Source organism: Corvus cornix, chromosome 4A, assembly GCF_000738735.6.
Source record: "Corvus cornix cornix isolate S_Up_H32 chromosome 4A, ASM73873v5, whole genome shotgun sequence".
NCBI lineage: Eukaryota > Metazoa > Chordata > Aves > Passeriformes > Corvidae > Corvus > Corvus cornix.
Window position 1 is genome coordinate 9010040 of NC_047058.1, and position 18708 is coordinate 9028747.

Here is an 18708-nt window from a genome sequence, read left to right on the forward strand (position 1 = left end):
GGAATCTAGGCCAGGTTCCTCTCTCTCCATGGCAGTGCATCTCTCCTTGCTCAAGGGAGATGTGGAGTTGCCCATTTCACTTTCAGAATAGCTCTTCAGTAACAATTTCAGGTTACCATGGTTGCTAGCAGTGCCCAACAGAGTCTTTCTGTTCAAAATCTTTATGTTAGAGGAACTCAGACACTTGCCAATAAATGCCAATTCAGGCATGGTAATGAGTACCAGTAATAGAAACATCATTACAAAGCTCCTGCAGAAGAAAGCAGCAGGTAAGATCCTTTGCTCCACATCTGTGTTGCAGGCTAGCAGAGACAATCCTACCCCAGCTTTGCTGGTAAGCCTTCAGCAGTATTTGCTAATGGTGATTTTAAAGACCAGCAGGTTCAGCAGTTAGAGATCTGGTTCTCCCTCTAGCTTCTCCTGGTACAATATTTTGATGAGAACTCATTTTCAGACAGATGAAAAACCAGGCCCAGTGCAACACCAATCCCATTACAAGAAAGACCTGGACATACTGGGATGAGTCTGTGAAGGGTCACAACATTTATTCAGCCAAGTCCCTGAGTACGACATGTACCTGCTCCCAGCCTGTGATCTGACCTCAGGACCCCCCACCTGGCTTGAAGAGCCACACAACACAAGTAATCCTTCGCTGTCTGTTGTACAAGTTTTCTTTGACTTTTCTCCCACGAAGATCTAAACCTACACACATGTAAAATTCACAAACTGAAACAAAAACAGGAGAAAGAAACTTGCTCAATCAAGCTGTGAGATAATATGCTTATGTGGTTCTATTATATTTGTAGTTCTTACCCACATTTTTAGGTTGTCATCTACATAAACTAACTAGCCTCTTTCAGATATCTAGAGAGATTCAACCAGCAAACACATACCATCAGATATGTCTCCCAAACATTTCCATCTGGAAAAGGTGTTTACAAACATATGTGTTTTTATAAACTAAAAAAAATTTAATGCAACATGAATTTCACACCAAATTAAAAGGGGGAAAATCTTCTGCTTCTCAAGCATTTTGCAAAAAGGAGAACACTTACATATTTCATACTTGCATTTTAATTAATTCAGATAATAAACTTTTTAATAAGAGAAATAACTGTAATAAATACTATATTTTGTTTAGGACTAATTCCTTAAATTGTGAAGTATAACTACACCACAATGTTTAAATAATTAAGAGAACATATGACTTCTAGCAAGGTCATGATGAGAAGGAGAGCACAGAATATCCATCGTGGGGAATTGAATTAAACGCATCTCATTTTCACTTTGTCAAACTTAGTTCACATTCTGGTTGAAGAACAGCATGCTACATAGGGTAGCAACTACGCACAAGGCAGGTATTATATCTTCGCTTGACAGGTTAGGGTCAGGTAGGTCAAATCAATACTTTAGAGATTTGTCCATGGTCAAAGAACTGTCCATGGTCAAAAATGGACAATAAAGGGTCACATGACATAGGGCACACAGGGAAAAGAACACACTGAAAATGAGGAATAATGATAAGAATAAAAAAATGGATTCCACCCAAAATAAAGGAGGGATTTTTTTCAAGAATATATTAGAAACATCATATGGAATAATTCAGTTAGATATAAGAAAGTGGAATTCTACCTGTCATTGCTTTGAGTAGGGCCCCATTTTAATCAGTATGTGGGGAAAATACTTAACCATTTGTTTATATGGTTTTGTGTGAAAGGCTGAAGAAAACCTCAACTGTTTTCAGATACTTGCAAAGTTCCACAGACACAGAAGGCAAAATAATAATTATAAATGTCATACTGTACAGTGGGATGAAAAGGGAGTAGGAATATATCGGTAGACAATACATTTTTTAGCTGTTCGTTTTTGGTACCTGGCAAAAATAGACAGAAAAATACTGTTGTCTAGTAGATACTACATTGAGTCAGAACTATAGACTGTATGACCTCCTGACAAGCAGGTTACTTTGTTTTGACAGTCCAATATTGCTAACTTCATTTTTGGAATAGGTTGTGCCATAATCTTCACTAAAGACAAACCTGTGGATACAAATATGCAGCTAGCAAGAATTTCTCTTGCTTCTTTCCAGTCTCGTGAGATATTTTGCTCTCTCACTGAAGATATTAGCAGAGTTCTGTAAGCTGTGAACACCTGTGACCTTGCAAAGCTTTGTTTATAGTACAGTAGAAAAATATGTTGACAATGGATGTTTTAGGATTTTAGCCAATCACCCCAAGGGGTGGCTGATCCTTTGACCAATTAGACTATGAAGAAAAAAGTCTAGAAAAGAGTTGTAAAATAATTAGAAAAGGAATCTTGCTGCACAATTCCTGCCTGTTGGATCTCTCGTCTCCTCCCTACCACTGCGGGATACCAGACTAGAAAAGCTGATCATCATAAATAAAACGAAGGCTTAAAAATATGGAGCATTTCCAGTTTTTGTATTGACCAAAAGGTAGAAGTACTCTTCTGTGGAATTTTAGAAGATCTTGATATCAATTTCCCCAAGTCTATGACTGCTCAGCTACTGGGATTTGCTTTGGACTTACTTCTATCAAACAGATTCACCGACAGATTTCACCGACATGTGAAAATGATTTTTTCTTATTATTTCAAAGCTATATTTTTTGTCCTATTGACATAGAACAAAAATTCTTACCAGTAACCTTCAATTCAACTGTCCTTCGTATAAGCTTGCTTTCAAACTTTAGTTCACAGGTATAATTTCCTCCATCTTCTTCCTGGACCTCTTGAATTAAGAGAGTATTTCCCTTCTGAATTACAGCGCTTCTCCACACTTTTGGCTTACATTCCTGCAGAAAAAAATCCAGTGTCAACATTACCTGGCTTGTACGACATAAGACAGTGTTGCCCGATCAGATTTTCAGTATTATACATAAGTAAACAAACACCTAGATATATTTTGCAATTAAAATTCAAATATAATTTCAGAAAGCACAGAGATCTGAAACTGGAATTAATTTGAAGACTGAAATTAAACATAAATGTTTTTAAGGTCCAGTTATTCCTACTGTATCACATGGGCTGTGTTTAATACATGGTGTCCTCAAGCAATGGTTACGTATCTTCTTTTTCTTCATAACAACTGCCAAGACCTCTCCTTTAGGACGGACCATTAAAACACATCTGTATTTGAATGGAGTAAGGGGAACATCTGTTAAAGAGTTAGCCTGAAGGCAAACTTTACACATAGTCCCAGGCCAGAACCATTTACCAGTGGAAGAAAACAGGAAGAACAGCAGTTTGTTAAGAGAATTCAGAAGCCTGGTTTTCTTACAGCCTTGTTTCTCATCACTGGCTTCTCCAGCACCTGATGAGCTTTAACTCAGCCTTTTCCCATCACCAGGCACTTTGCAACATCACCCCCATATGCATCCTCTGATGCAGGACATGGTACTGATAGCCTGCAACTCCCACAGACTTCATCCATGCAGTCATTAGCTGTCGTTTGGCAGATTTAGGTTCATTGCTACAAATTGGTCCTACTGGAACAGCATTTGAGTCCTTCTGGGTAGGGTGTGATACAGTGCAAGAAGAGGCTCTCCCTTTCCTAATATACTGGATCCTTGCAGGCAGATCAGTCACCTTCCACGTGAACAGCACTCATGATTGAATAATTCTTGGAATGTTCTGACCTAAAAGCATGGGCCAAACCTATTAATTTTCTCTTCTATCTTTTCTTTTGTTTCGTGAGTTCTTTTACTCAAGAGTTTGAATTAAAATGCAGGAGACCGAGAGTTCATCTTCGGACTTAGTTGTTTATTGTATCTTATCTGTAGTACAGCTTCACAGAGTGTGCCTCCAAGTTAACAAGGTGGAAAATGGCCGTGAGTTCTAACTTCCAAGGCTTTTTAAGGTCCAAATCACCCAACCAAGTAACTTGGTTTTTTTTATAATCCCATAACTAACTGTTCATGACCCGCAATGTGGGTTTTTTGGCCCAATACCAGAGCACCCAGATTTGTGAAGAAGAAGGAGAAAAGAAGAAGAACAAATCCACACCCAAAATCCTCCATATTGTTACCTATATCCCCTAAACCTAATTTTCTATACCTCTACATATTCCACCCAGTGATATAACTTTTAATTACACAGCAACAACCTCAGTGTTACCACATAATTTAGGAAGCCTTTCCCAAGGTTTCAGGTCAAATGCAGTGTGCTTCTGAGGACCACTGTCTGTCAGCACTGAAAGGCTGAAAATCTCAGAACTCAGGGTTCCAACAAAACCTAATCATTGTCTTTTGAAAATGGCACCTTAAGATTATGTATTTATTTTCTCTAAATACCTTTAACATCAAGCCTGTTCTGCCTGCAAAAAAATTATGCTTTTCTGAGTTCTCTAAAGCACTCAGTAGTTCCAGCAGTTCTGGAAGGTCTGGGTAATTCTGTACCCAGGAAACACAAAGCAACACAGGGCCTGAGTACCTTCAATGCCCCCCTACTCCTTCTCTCAAGGTGGAAGCTTGGAACAAGCTCTCAGACTGCAGCAGTCTCACATCAGTTACATCAGGCTCAGCAACTTCAGAGACTGGTGACATGCCCACACCTATGCCCCATTTTCTGCTTGTCTGCAACAGCAGTGTCAGAAACACAGAAAACAAAATAGAACAAAGCTTTCTCTTAAGACAACAACCAAACAAGAAAATATGTCAACATGCAAATATATTGTACCACAGTAGGAGATCAGCATGACACAAACATAAATTTTTCATGGGACTTCATACACATTCCAACTCCATGTTGATTCAACAACAGAGAAATAGAAAGACAGGACTGAGAGTTTCTGGCCTTGCACTTGAAAAGGGAGCACTGAAGAATTATCCCAGTCCCTAGGAGACCAAATTCAGTTACAATATGGTCAGATTTCAGATTTGGAAGTTGTGCAACACTACTGCAGGTAACAGAGTGATCAGCTTATCTCTCGGTTTCCAAAGTATAGCTGTAAGGGAAGCATAATCTTGTCTTGCATGTGAACTTTAGTTAACACTGGTAATAGAGAATGATCAGAATCCAGATCCCGTCTACTGTGCTGAGACTCAGTCAGGACACAAATCTGAGCCAGGAAATGCCATTAAATCCTTTCTAATTTGAGCTCAATACTTTAGTTCTATTGAAAAGTACATCAACCACCTACTTGGAGTAACTAAATCTGAACACTGGGCAAAGAATACAATTCAGTCCTATTCAATCCTAATTTAGAAGGAATACAATTTCCAGAACACAGAAAGTAAGCACATTTCAGATATGCACTCTTTATTGCAGCACTGAAATATCCTATCATGTGTTGCCAGTTTTATATTCTCTATTTTTAAAAGTATGGGAGCAAAGAGATGGAAGATATTTATACGTGTTATATTTTTATATATAAGTTTGTAATAAGAAGGATGACACCTTTACTACTACAAAGATTAATGATTTAGCAAAAACAATGTTTGTGCTACTGTGGTTTTACTTAGAGGAATTGTTCTAGTGGAATTGTACCCCTAATTCCCTAATTATTTCTTTTTTTATCTTCTTGAAACACTTCATACTAAAGATTATTTATAAGCCTTTCTTTCCCAAATTTCAGCTAATTATTTTTTATTCTGCCAACTATGCAGGCTTTACAAAAGTATGTTGAAAATGCTTGTTTATATATTTAATACACAAAACTAAAAGTGAAAAAGGGGAGAAGCTGGAAAATGGCCGAGAAACAAAATTCTTACTAGTTTTCGTATTGTGAAAACAATCTAGATTTTACTGTCAGAGGTCTGCTAATTTCCCTAAAAGGTTAAGTGCTCAGTTGTATGACTCATTTCATGGAATCACAGAATAGTTTGAGTTGGAAGGGACCTTACAGATCATCTCATTCCACCCCCACTGCATGAGCAGGGATGCCTTCCAGTAAACGAGGTTGCTCCAAGCCCCATCCAACTGGTGTTGAACCCTTCCAGGGATGCGGAGTCCACAGCTTCTCCGGGCAACCTGTGCCTGTGCCTCACCACTCTCACGAGAAAAAACTTAGTATCTAATCTAAACCTACCCTCCTTCAGTCCAAGTCCATTCCCATCTGTCCTTTCACTACATGCCCTTATGAAAAGTCCCTCTCCAGTCATCTTCTAAGCCCCCTTCAGGTACTGGAAGGTGCTCTAAGTTCTCCCCAAAGGCTTTAACCAATTAATTGTTCTTTTCTGCTTTTGCAATATGCTTACCTGCTAGAAGAATCTGCAAGTTTCTTTTTCTAGACTATTTACTTTCCTTAGATATCTGAAGTGTTTTGGGGTTTTTTTTCCCCAGTAAATTAAGGTGTGCACTATTATGCTTCTTTTTCAGTTCCTTGAAATCTAAGTGGCAGTACCTCAAAAGTCCATTTTTCTGAGTAGATAACTACCTGTCCTTCACCTGACATTTTGATTGTTCTCTTAGCCCTCCTTTGAACGCAGCAGTAGAAAAGACATGATGGAAATGGATTAAGACTCCACACTCAAGATGTAATATACCTTTTCCCTCTGCCAGCTGATTTTTCATGAAACTCCTCTTACTCTTAAATCCCATTCATTCAATCATGCCTTGACACACACATTTACTTCAAAAAAACCTCACATTTCTTGTCAAAACAGTTCTAACAGGCATAACTGAGCTGAGAGTATATCAATGGCATTAACAGGGGAAATCTTTAAGAATTAATATTTCATGCAGTGTAATTCTAGCCAGAAGTGAAGTTCATACTACTGTTAAAACAAATCCTTACAGCAAATGTTTTATTACGTACCGGGTGTGCATGTGGAATTCTATTCAGGCACAATTAAGAGCATGTTTAAATTACAGTTAACTCCCAGTAAATTGATGCAATTACTGGCTCAGATTCATTAATCCCTCAACATAGAGAAGCCTTTCGGAAGGCAGAGCAGGTTCTCCACACAGTGGATTGGCATCATCATTGTCCTGTCTAATGGTATTTCATAGGTCACAAGTCCAAACTCCCAGACTACCAGTGAACTGTCAGGTTCTCGTGAACACAACGATTTCTCTTCACAGCAGAAAGGATAAAGAAGGAAATCTCAAGGACTTCCTCATATTTATTTATCTGTCTACTGCTCTATTTTCAACAACTTATGCTCCCTGTCTGGGCAAAAATCTGTAAATATTCCAGCATAATGGAATGGAATACACTCCGCAGTGCCTCTGGAGCAGATTTACTCAAGCAGGTGGCTTCATGTACACATCAAGCTTAAAATCCAAGGTAGACAGGAAAACCTTGAGGATCCAGTGCTATGACCAGAAATGGATGCCTTCTTTGGAAAGTGAGGGTCAGATCCTAAGGCAGAATAACACTTTACACTATTCTTCAGGAGAAGGGACCTGCTTTTTCTTGCTCACATTGCCTCTCCCAGCATGATCTTAAGTTCCACACTGCAGTTTGTAGGGGTTACCCAAGTGTTCATCAAATTAATTTGAAATCCATATAATTATATATTTTCTAGAAACTGGACTTCTGGTCCTTTGAATATGCAGACTTTTATTAACAGTAACATAACAGTCTCTAGAATATCCAAAACCCTGTTCAGGAATAAGATTCAAGGGATAACCTGACATACATACCTTCTGCACAATATTAATATTGCAACTGCACACTGCTGAGCTTCCTGATGCAGGTCTAGGTAACAAAGATGTTTCTTTAAGAGCCAAACTGATAACTTGTTATTGTTAATTATAGATAAGAAGGTGTATGTAGTAGGTTATCTCACTCATGTCTCTTTTCACTATCAAGCCAGACTAAAGGTTGTCGACTTCGACTGTCCCACTGTTCTCATCCAATGACATCAATTCTGCTCAGTTTCACCTCAGTAATGATTTGTCAGTCAGCTGTCACACTCCAGCCTGGTGTCACACAACCTGTGTGTGACACCCAGACAACACAGGTGGGATTATGGAACCGACCCTTCTGCTCCCTGTCTTGGTCAGTACGAAGTATTGCTGGTGTGGGGCTGCACATGCATCTTCTTTAGACTCATTTCTGCTCCATGATAGCTGAAGATCATTTCTGCCAGACTATTTTTCAGTGTGTTTTTGCAAATAATGGAGATCTTCAGTGATCTGGTGTTCAGTAAAGGCAGAGAGGGCAAGAAGCAGCTTCTCTCCAGTATCCTCTTTGCTCTGAGATTTCAGACTTTCTGTGCAGAGCCAGGAACTGGAATCAACGATCCCTGTGAGCCCCTTCCAACATGTTCTATGATTAACTAAACACATATATTTGACATATGAACAGCATTGAAGACATCAACCCATATGCTGAGAGAAAGAGCTTCAACTGCTGAAAGAAAAACTTTGTTCACACTAACAGCGGCTTATGGCACACATTTTGTTACTATAAGATATAACATGTGAGATTTCTGTAAAAAATCCAGAAATAAATGACAACTTTTATAATTGCTCTTTTCTGCTGCTAAGGAGGAAAAAAAATCTGCTGGTCTGCCCATAGTACTTATTTCATACAAAATAATTGTCTTTAAAGAATGTTATTAAGGTTGGCAAATCAAGCACTCCAAATTTAGGATTTAACTAGTTTGTGTGTTTCTGTCTTTATTACCTGAACCAAGATTATCCTAAACTCCTACAATCCAAACTCTGTTTTCTGCAGCCCTCACTGAACTGTTCCTCTTGCCCAACTATTTCTGGTTCCTTCTGACTCTCAGCTCTTTATTCTTCTCTACTGTTTCTTGCATCAACTGATACCTGAGGGCTTTTCAAATATCAGACTTTGATCCAAGTCCAGACAACAGGCAAAATTTGCCAGACCTTGCTGTGGTCTCATTACCTGATGTCTGCCAGCCAATCCAACTCATTCTCCTGCTTTCTTGGAGAGCTACAGAAACACATCACCAATACATCTGCTGATGAAAGTGGTGTGTGATACTTGACAGGCACAGTCAGATGAGTTACCCAGCAAGTAGTAAAAGTATCTAACTGACTTCAGTTAAAATTAACTGACTTCACTACAGTTACTCAATGAACCTCAGCAGACTTTTCTGCACACTCCAGCAGACTTTGGTAAAAATTTACAAGTCTTGGTGAAATTACCCGACAGACTCCATAAAATTAATTGGGCAGCACAACTGAAGCTGGCAGTGCTGATACGCCTTTGGCTCCCTTGCAGGTGCCTCCCTTTGTTTCTACTCCAGTATCAGGCAAGGAAACACCACACCCAGGTACAAACTGGTACAGAGGCACTGTGGTTTGGGAATGTGGTACTGCTGATAGAGAAGCCCTGTGAGCTCTCTCACAGAACATCCTCATTGATACTGATTTCTGCTGGACGACGACTATGCTGGGTAATTTTACCACTGGGAGAACACTCTCCAGGCCAGTCACAAACCACTGATGCCTCAGAGAAAGCCAGCTCTAAGCCTCAGACTGAAAAGTGAAAGTTTTGTACAGTTTCAGCACAATAGCAGTAAGACTGCAATAGTTACCTTGTACCACACCACATCTGGCTCTTGACTCGCTGTTTTGTAATCCTCAATATCAGGACAGGAGATCGTCTTTCTCTTAGTGACTTCTGATTTTTCCAGATATCTGATCTTGCTGTTGTAGCAAAGCCCAGATTCATTCTCAGCTACCGTCAAGGACATGGACACCTTCATGCAATACGTTGAGTTTCTGCAGGGATAGAAAGATGGTTTCATTTATCCTGCCTTCTTTTCATCATGTTTGTTTTGGCACAGTAAGTTTCTTTGTTAAGCTCCCATTTTCACAAACACTTGAGTGACACATTCAAATAGTGACAGCCATGCTGTGCATTTCCAGCACAGAGGAATTACTAGGAAACATAAAGGCTAACTTCTGATTGACTCTGAAGACTATGAAGAACTTTGTAGAAATATTGTTGACAAGTGATCTAACCCAGCACAGCAGATCTTTCAAGCTTGCAAGTCTATGAACACAGGAATCTGTTGGCACCTCAAATGTTGGTCAGGATATATTGTCCCATTTCCTCTGTATGCCCCCTACACTTCTCCTCATCCTTGTTCTCTCCCACCTTCAGGAGATTTCACTCCAGTGTGCAGTGCTATATGTTTGAGAAGAAGGGTTATGAACTGGATGTTAAAGCACATCATGCAGGAAGGACTTCTCCCTAGAAGGAACCACTGTACAAAATTCTACAGCACATGATACTGTGGGTCGACCTGGACCAGCTGCCAGCCTCCCACCAACTTCTCCCTTCACTCCCCTCAATGGGATGGGGAGGAGAAAATAAAATGAAAAAGCTCATGGGAAAAGAAAAAGACAAGGAGACCACTCACCCATTACTGTCACAGGCAAAACAGACTTCACTTGGAAAAGAAATATTTTAATTAATTGCAAATTATAATAGGTTTGATGGTGAGAAAGATGAAAAAGCTAAAACACCTTCCACTCACATCTTCTTTTTCCTCCTCTACCTCTCTCTCCCCAAGTGGTGCAGGGGTGGGGCTGGGGGGTGGTGGTCTGTCCATAACATCTCCCTGCCACCTCTTTCTCCTCACGTTTTCCCCTGCTCCAGCATGGACTGTCCATGGCCACAACTCCTGTCACAAAAACCAGCTCTCCAGGATCCGTCTCTGGCCACAGTGCAGTGACTGCTGGGGCCTGGAGTACCAAAGAACCCAAATAATCCTGACAGCTATTCTTAATATTAGGGCAGAATAAACACAACCAGCTCTGTTCCCATTCCACATGATCATGAAAACAGGATTAAATTAGACTTCTTCAGCCTTGAAGCTTTAACAGGGCTATCAAATACATACCCTAACATACTGTGGGGCATTTGCACTCTGGGCAGGCAGCTGCAGCCCAGGCTGCCAGCTCTGCCCCTCACCCTGTGCCATGGAGAAAAACCCACAGTACAACAGGGCTCTTCCTCCCATTGTGCGTCATTCTGTCATTTTAATTGATTGTGCCACAACCAAAAAAGCCAGGAGCAAACCAGTCATGCTAGGTGGTTGCTCCCATTGAAGGGAGCTATGGAGACCTCTTGTGGGAGGTATCTTGGCTTTGCCACTGCCACTCCTCTATCACAGCTCTGCTGCAAACTAATTTAGCTAAGACCAGAGGGTGCCCTGTGCACCTGGAAAGTGATCCATCAGTCACACCCTGACACTAAAGATGCTGGCTGCTCACTCCCACCAACTAGACCCAGGACAGTGCTTTTTACTAAAATAAAGTCCAACATGCTCCATGACAAATCTTCTCTTACATTTCCTTCTGTCAAGTGAGCCTGTAGTTGGGAAGAAAATAAAAAGGTCTACAGGGACACTTCACCAGAGCCCAAAGCTTCATGCTGAATAAGTGCTGGCAAAACACTGCAAATGGGTTCTTGTCAAAGGTGTGGCATGAGCAGGTATTGGCAGACAGAGCCATTTGCAAGGCAAATCAGGAGGCAGTCTTCAGAAACATCCAATTTTCAGCATCATTAGTGTTATGCATTCAGCAAAACCACAGACTTCGTCTTTCCTACTCACTTCTCCTCAAAATGCCACCTGTACATGTGTGTAATAAAATTGGTGGATATTTTGTCCATTCCCTCACCTCTGATTGAAAAGGCTCACTTTACACAGTGACATGATGTATTTTGGTTGAGAGTCTATAATACAGTTTCATTCTCACAAACTGCACGAAACATATTATTTAACCTGAAAGAAAATTTCTCTGGACTAAAAACAATCCATCATTTGGGGCGGGCTTATATAATTTAGGGAAAATAAGTCAACTTTCTCCTAAATTAGCTTTTGAAAAGGGTTACCCTTCTTGTAGGAAGAAAACAAAACATATTTGAGAGTTTCAATGCTTCCTAATACAGCACTGAAAATCAAAAATATGGATACAACCACTCAGTATAATCAATAGTAATGAATCAGTAATGATTATTTAGCTTTCCTGCATGACTACAAGTATTACTGAGTGCAAGTAAGGTCACATGCACTCAGTAATAATGATCCAGGCTAACAAAAAATAATTACTTTGAATAGTTGTCCATTACTTGGTGTTATTTAATAGTGCTGTATTTTCTCCTAACAATCTTGCATTATTTAGATTGTATTTTGAACAGCGCTGGAGGCTACTTCTATTTAAAACGCTTCCTGGAACCACAACCTAAAAATGTAGTATTCTTTTCATTAGTTACAATTAGAATTGAGTAGAATTGAGGAAACTAAGTGCCTGGTGAGTACTATCACTTTTGTTCACACTCCATGACCGAGACAATAAATCTATTCAGGCTCATGATGAAGAGAGCCCTCACTAAGCCAAAAGCAATAGACTTGAAAGCTTCATGTATGCTTCTTCACCAGCCGCTTGTGTTACTGCTACTGCTGGTAATCCAGAAAAGGGCAATTTCTGCAGGAATGTCAGTGACTGAAGAGTCTTCCCTTAATCTAGTCAGCTCTGAAAAACAGTGATAATTCAATCCCGTGCAAAAGGAATCAGTAGTTTGATCAGCCTCACTGTTTTTCTCAGTTTTGAGGAAGAAGTCTGGGAGCTGAAGTCTGCTGACGTCATGAGCCATTCCTCCCTGTGCTGGGCAAGCTGTTCCCCAGGGCTGGGGGGTTAGATTTAATCTCTCAGTTCTCTGAGCAGCTGATGCATCTGTGCTGATTTTTTCTTGCTGTCTTCCCTGCCTTGTGGGGTCTGGAGGCATAAAGGGGCCCTCTAAAGGTGACAGCTTGAGGGAGAACTCAGGAGGGGGATCACAAAGAGGATTGGTACAGCATTGTTTTTACCACCTGGCAAACAGACAGGAACAGGGTGGTCCTGGCCACACAGGGCACTGATGGGAGCTCACCTACAGAGTTCTCTCAGGAAGCCCATAAAGCTTCTGTGCTGGGAAGGTATCCAGTTCTTTTTTTCCAATTGTTTTCAGGACCCCTGTGTCCACAAGTGCTCTCCTTCATGAGCTGCATTTAAGTTGTTTATGGTAAGGGTATTTTTCATCTTTTTTTTTTTTTTTTTGGTAGAGGTATATAGATAAACTAGCACAAACCCCACATTTTTGCTTTTCTTCTTTCAGAAGCTAAACAGATGGCCTGTGAATTATAAAAAGGAGGATCCACTTTTGTTTTCAGTACATGGTCATGGAGCTTGGTGGGGGAGGTCAGTGCTCCCAGCAGTCTCTGGCTGGCAGGAAAGGTTACACGGCCATTTTTAATGAGGAAAGCCAGACACAAGAAGAACGATAAATAACATCAACAAAGCTACAGGTAACCTGGGCTTTGCTGTCAGAAACAGTGGCCAAAAGGAATGAAAAACAAGCAACTTCCAGGTGGATGAGGAAGATACTAGACAGCTTCCAGTGGTGATCTTGTGAGGCCAGGTAAGAAAAGTTGTAACTAAGTAGAGAATGCTGGAACCCACATGAACATGTCAGGCGACATTTTCCACATACATGTAAAGGAAATAAACCCATGGGTCTCAAAGTGGATCTTTCGATAATTTGTCTTTTCTAAAACATTTCCAAACCATTCATTTTCCACAGGAGTTGATTTCTAATGGATTCCAATTCTGTAAGAAGTAGCAGTGGTCATATGGGGAACAGGAAGAGGGAAGAAAAGAAAGAACCACTCCACAGTGCAAAGAAGAAAAATTGTCTTATATTTTCCTACTGAAACTAAGATCTGTAATTCTCTATTTCAAGGGAATAGTTACACACTGGGCCTACTCTCTCAATTGGAAGAAGGGCTTAGCTTTGCCAGAGTTCACAAAGCAATTTCCTTTGTTCTGGTGGCAAGGCATCTGTAATCCCCAGGCCACCTGGAGCTGGCTCTGAACCACAAACTGAAGCCAGCTTTGAACGCAGTAGAAAACTAGAGGGAGAACCAAGGGAGTTTAACAGGTCTCAAAACAAAAGCAAGCAAAACTGTGTTTGGCTGGACTTCGAAGCAAGGACAAGAGGGAAAAAGGGAGGATATAAAGAAATGGATATGGACATTTGAAATTGGAGTCTCAGTCCCTAAATTATTTTTCATCTTGTTTTGGATTGAAGACAATTAATCAGCCCTAAGGCTGAATTCAAATTTGAGTAAATATTCACAACTTTGAAAAAAAACCCTTTTTTTTTTGCATTTGTGTTTCTGCTAATTGAGGGTGGTTTGCTAAAAGAGTCAAGTAAAACAATTTTGTCTCTAATATGCTCAGAATCTCCCCCAGCCACCCCCATTTATTGATTTTCTTATAAAGAGGAAGGAGGCAGAAATGTGGTTGAATATTTTATATCTACTAGATTGAAAAACCCCACCTAATTTTGAATTGCATATTTATACAAGAGGATTCACGCTAGGTTTTTTCCCCTTACAGATTCATTTTTCATTGTACTGGGTTTTTTATTACATTCTAAGACTTCGGCGGTAGATCCAAATGCTGGGAAGTGTATTTATCAAAGCAGTACTCAGGGAACAGCACACCTCAGGCTTAGATCTCTCTCTCCATGTCCCTGAACACTCTGGCTGTTTTAATGACATTTTTATTGGCTCACTGACTGCAGGATTAGATAGATCAACCTGTACATTCATCTTTGCTCGTTCTGAGTTAGAGCAACAACAGCAATGTCTTGGTTTTAAAGAGAGATGTCTGCCAAGGAAGGCAGGAACCTCCCTTGGAATGGAAAAATATGACCCCATTTCCTCCAAATTATTATAACTCTGAAATTACGGGGCTTTCAGGCAAAGATATGAGAAGAGGAATAACAGTTCTTTGCATATATATATATACACACACACACACACACATATATATATATGTATAACAAGGCAAACAAACAACAGCACCGGCAGCAACAACAAACAGAGCCAGAACCCAGCGCCAGCTTCCTTTACAAACCCCCAGGGGCAGGCGGGCCCGGGGCCTCTCCGGATGGTGAAATGGGCGGCAGCAGGAACCTCGGAGCAGCGGCTGGGACGGCAGAGGGGGACACACCCCAGGGTGGCAAACAAAATGTAGCAGAAACTTCACAGCCGTTAACAGCAGCCGCGGGGTGTTCTGGTGGGCAAGGGATGCTGAGTTAAAGTGTAGCAAAAAAGCCCCAGGCAGCGGCAGAAAACACCAGGGCTGGACAATGGCAGACGGGTTTCTGCAAGCAGCTGCTGCACACAGGTGAGAAGATGCAACCTCCAGGAAAGGGGAGGGGTTCGGGGTCCCAGGTTTTTCCCCTGAGTCACTAGAGTAGATGGTGAGGGTCCTTCCAGTGCAATCAGGTGTTAATAAGGTCCCAGTTCAATGGCCACTCTTATGAGCAAAGGGTCACCCACAGTAAGGAAGAAGCAGTACAGGGGCTGGACTTCGCAGTGGCAGACAATTCTCTGTGCGGTAGCAGCAACTTGACCATTCCCCTCTGATCCAAGAGCGAGAGAGCAAGAGGAGCTGAGCCCAGCCCCTCATCCCCCGGCCAAAATCTCGTGGTATCTCTGCCCTTCCCAAGAGAAAAGCCCCCAGCTAAGACAGTAACCAGCTGCACCCTTCCCCCCACCTTGGCCACTTCTTTTGTCTCTCTTGCATACCAGTCGTTGTGGTAGCCTGTTAACCCACTGCTTTCATGATGCCGTGTTCCCCTTCCTGCTCCCCCCTGCCCTTAGCCTTGGCCACTCCCTCAGGCTCTCCCTATTGGTTCCTGTACCCCATCCCGGCCCAGGGATCGCCCCTGGGCCCCTGACAAAACCCCCCACGCGCCCAGACCATGAGGTCTCTCTGCCTCTGAGGGCTGCCACTTCAAGATGTGATTAAAGTCATCTCTTACCCTCGTGGGAGACCCTTCTCACCTCCTCTGTCATCCCTGGTTGTAACGCTGATAGCTGACCAGAGCAAGATGGCGGGGCCATCGGAAATGGACTGCGGGATGCGACGGGTCGCATTGCCCTAGGTAACCCTCGCTGAGCTCTCAGGGAGCTACAGCCTGCTAAGCAAAATCTAGCTGTTACAACAGGTCGTTATCATCTCTTAGGCAAAAAATGGGACAAAATTCCCTGACAGAAAGAAGGAAAAAAAGAGAAAAATCCTAACCTCCAACAAACAGTAACTACACCACCAAACATCTTTGTCCATCTGAAGCATTAATGCACAACCAGATCCACTACTGGCTGCTCTATAAATGTGCTGTTTTATCAGCTTTTAGATGTAATTGAGCATTTGATTGTTTTCCTCTCACTTCATGAGAGTTTTATAAATTTATTCCTGTGCAAATTTTACAGTTCACACAATGGTTACCAAGGTCATGGTTTGATGATCTACTTAAAGAAAAATGAGTTGTTTATCATCGTTGGTTTTTTCATATCACACAAATGTAACATCTTAAAAACAAACAGGTTATTACTAATACTGTCCCTGCCCAGCTCTGTGGGGTCCCGCGTGCCCCCCCAGACACACGGGTGGGCTCAGTATTATAGTCAGTAGCAAAGAATCGAGAAGGGCATTTGTGTGCGCTCCAGCAGGAGCATTTATTGCTTCTACACTGTCAAAGGTTGAAGAGGCAATTACAAACATGATCCTAAATCTCACAGTTTTATCTGGGAGTGGGGAAAAGCCAGGACTAGGGAATGGGGACCAATGGGGAAGCTCTGGGGGAGTGACGAGGGGTAGAGGCCAACAGCCAACCGGGGAATCCAAACTGGGACAGATTAACCTAACAGAACAAGCATCCTGGGAGAAGCCCTTCCGGCCACCCTAACATGAAGTGGTTCTTGTGGTACTAGGGACTTGTCTTACTGAAAACTCTCTCTCCCTTGTAATGTATGTTCACCGGCCACCATATATTACTTACTCTTCCAAGATCTCACTCAAGTGTTAACTTATTTCTCAGTGACTCCCACTAACTCCTACATGTTTGGAGTCATTGTCTGGAAAAGATCAATTTCCTGCCTATGGTGCAAATGACAGCCAGAGGTTATAAATCAGAGACCCTTGAAATTTTTTTGATTTTTAGTTCTTATTAATTTGTCAAGTAAGAGAGCAATACCCAAAGAGGAACAGGCTGACAGTGCTGTAGTTGCCCCCTGAACCAAAGGCCAAGAGGTGCAGTGATTCTGTGGGTTGTGTGTGGTACCTGGCCTTGGTTCTGCTCCAAACACTCCTGTCCTGTATTTTGCTTTCTTGTTGCTGTTACAACTGTTATTCTAATACCAACTCCTATGCCTGAAAAGGAGAAATCGTAATTGCATGTTACCTTTCCTTTAGCATCTGACAGATTTTCAAGATCCCCCTAGGAAAAGAAAATAACACCATGGAAGTATGATCTCAGAAATTAAGTGCTTGAAACCAGCACAATGTTACAAATCCAGTGTTCTTACATTACCTCCTCCAACAGAGGAAGAGGTGGTGAATCCAGACAGAGGTACTGTTTAAGGCCCCATTCCCTTCAAGCAGAAAAAGTATCTGTGTGGAACTAACCCATCACTCATCAAGAATTTTTATTCTTTATGCACTTTTTTCCTCCTGAGATCCAATCTCTACATAAGACTCACTAGAAACAAGACAATTTGAGCTTGACTAAAACATACTGGATGTCTCAGAGGGCCATGTTTTACAATGAAGAAAGGCTATACCCTTTCTATTCAAAAGAAAAATCTTCTGAGCAAAGTCACTGAAAGGTAGCTTTAAAAGGCTCATATTAATTACAGCTTGAAAAATAGACAAGCAGGAATGTCTCCTCAAATCACCTGTCTACAATCTAGTTCTCACCAGAGGCACTTAAAAGCAAGACCTGTACTCCTCACTGTGAGTTTAGCCATGTTTAGAGAATTTTTGTACTTCTTGATCCTGGGATGAAGAAGAAAAGATGTTTGGATATGGCAGTTGGGTAGAACATCTCACAGTTGGGTCTCTCTCACCAAAGCTTAGCTCCAAGTTTAAATTTAATTTGGACATCATCTTAAAAGGGAAATGTGACATAAAAATGTCAGGATGTGCATCTTATGAAAGAAGAATAATAAGTGACAGCCAACTGATTCATACATGGTTAGGGTCAGGAGGAGCTATTTCCTTTCTGGTTGCCTTCATACACACATGCACAGGTGCCAATGACCTCTGCATTGTGATAGATGCAACTGAAAAGCAAACCACCAGTCAGTCGTTACAACAGGGACTACCCAGACACAAGAGAAAATCTCCCAACGTTTAAGTTGAATCACATAGGCCTACAGTGTTCCTTGGGTTTGGGTTTTTTTTTTAAACTTTTCACTGATGTTAGTCATTAAATGTTAGAAGTGAATATATGAAAACACAATACAGAACACAGAAGAAATGCAGAAGCCAAAAGAACACTAAGTTACTGCAGCATATCACACCTAAGGTCATGAACTATGTGGTCTCTGTCAGCTTCAGACACCCTGTTCCAGCAGAAGAAAACCTGTAATTGGCTGGGTTTCCTCTGAGGGAAAATTCCTTCCTTGTCCTTAAAAGTGAGAAGGCAGCAAGTTGCTTTAAAGTTAGCTACTACAAGTGACTAAGCCCTTTTCATTTATTTCCTAATACTTTTCTATTAGAACTTGGATATTAATGTTAAATCACATAGTCTTACTGAAAAGCCCCATTACAAACAACATGCTCTCAGGTCAGTATTAAGAAATCCCCTTCCAATAATTTTGCATTTGTGAGAGCACTGTTTCTGTTTCTGAGAGCACTGAACACTTTCTCCTTTATTTCTTCCAAAACACACACCATGTGGACTAGTGTATCTACTCCTCT

At 41.2% G+C, this 18708-nt stretch overlaps 1 protein-coding gene across 8 annotated transcripts in view; it reads right to left on the reverse strand.

Moving 5' to 3' along the window:
* The window catches only part of IL1RAPL2 (interleukin 1 receptor accessory protein like 2), a 396752-nt gene that overhangs the window by 170353 nt on the left and 207691 nt on the right, over positions 1 to 18708 (reverse strand). For all 8 annotated transcript variants that reach the window (XM_019290846.2, XM_039571946.1, XM_039571947.1 and 5 more), the window contains 2 exons: positions 9477 to 9663; positions 2660 to 2813 (listed from right to left, as the gene is read on the reverse strand). In XM_019290846.2, the coding sequence (XP_019146391.1) occupies positions 2660 to 2813; positions 9477 to 9663 (341 nt within the window). The remainder of the gene's footprint in view (positions 1 to 2659; positions 2814 to 9476; positions 9664 to 18708) is intronic.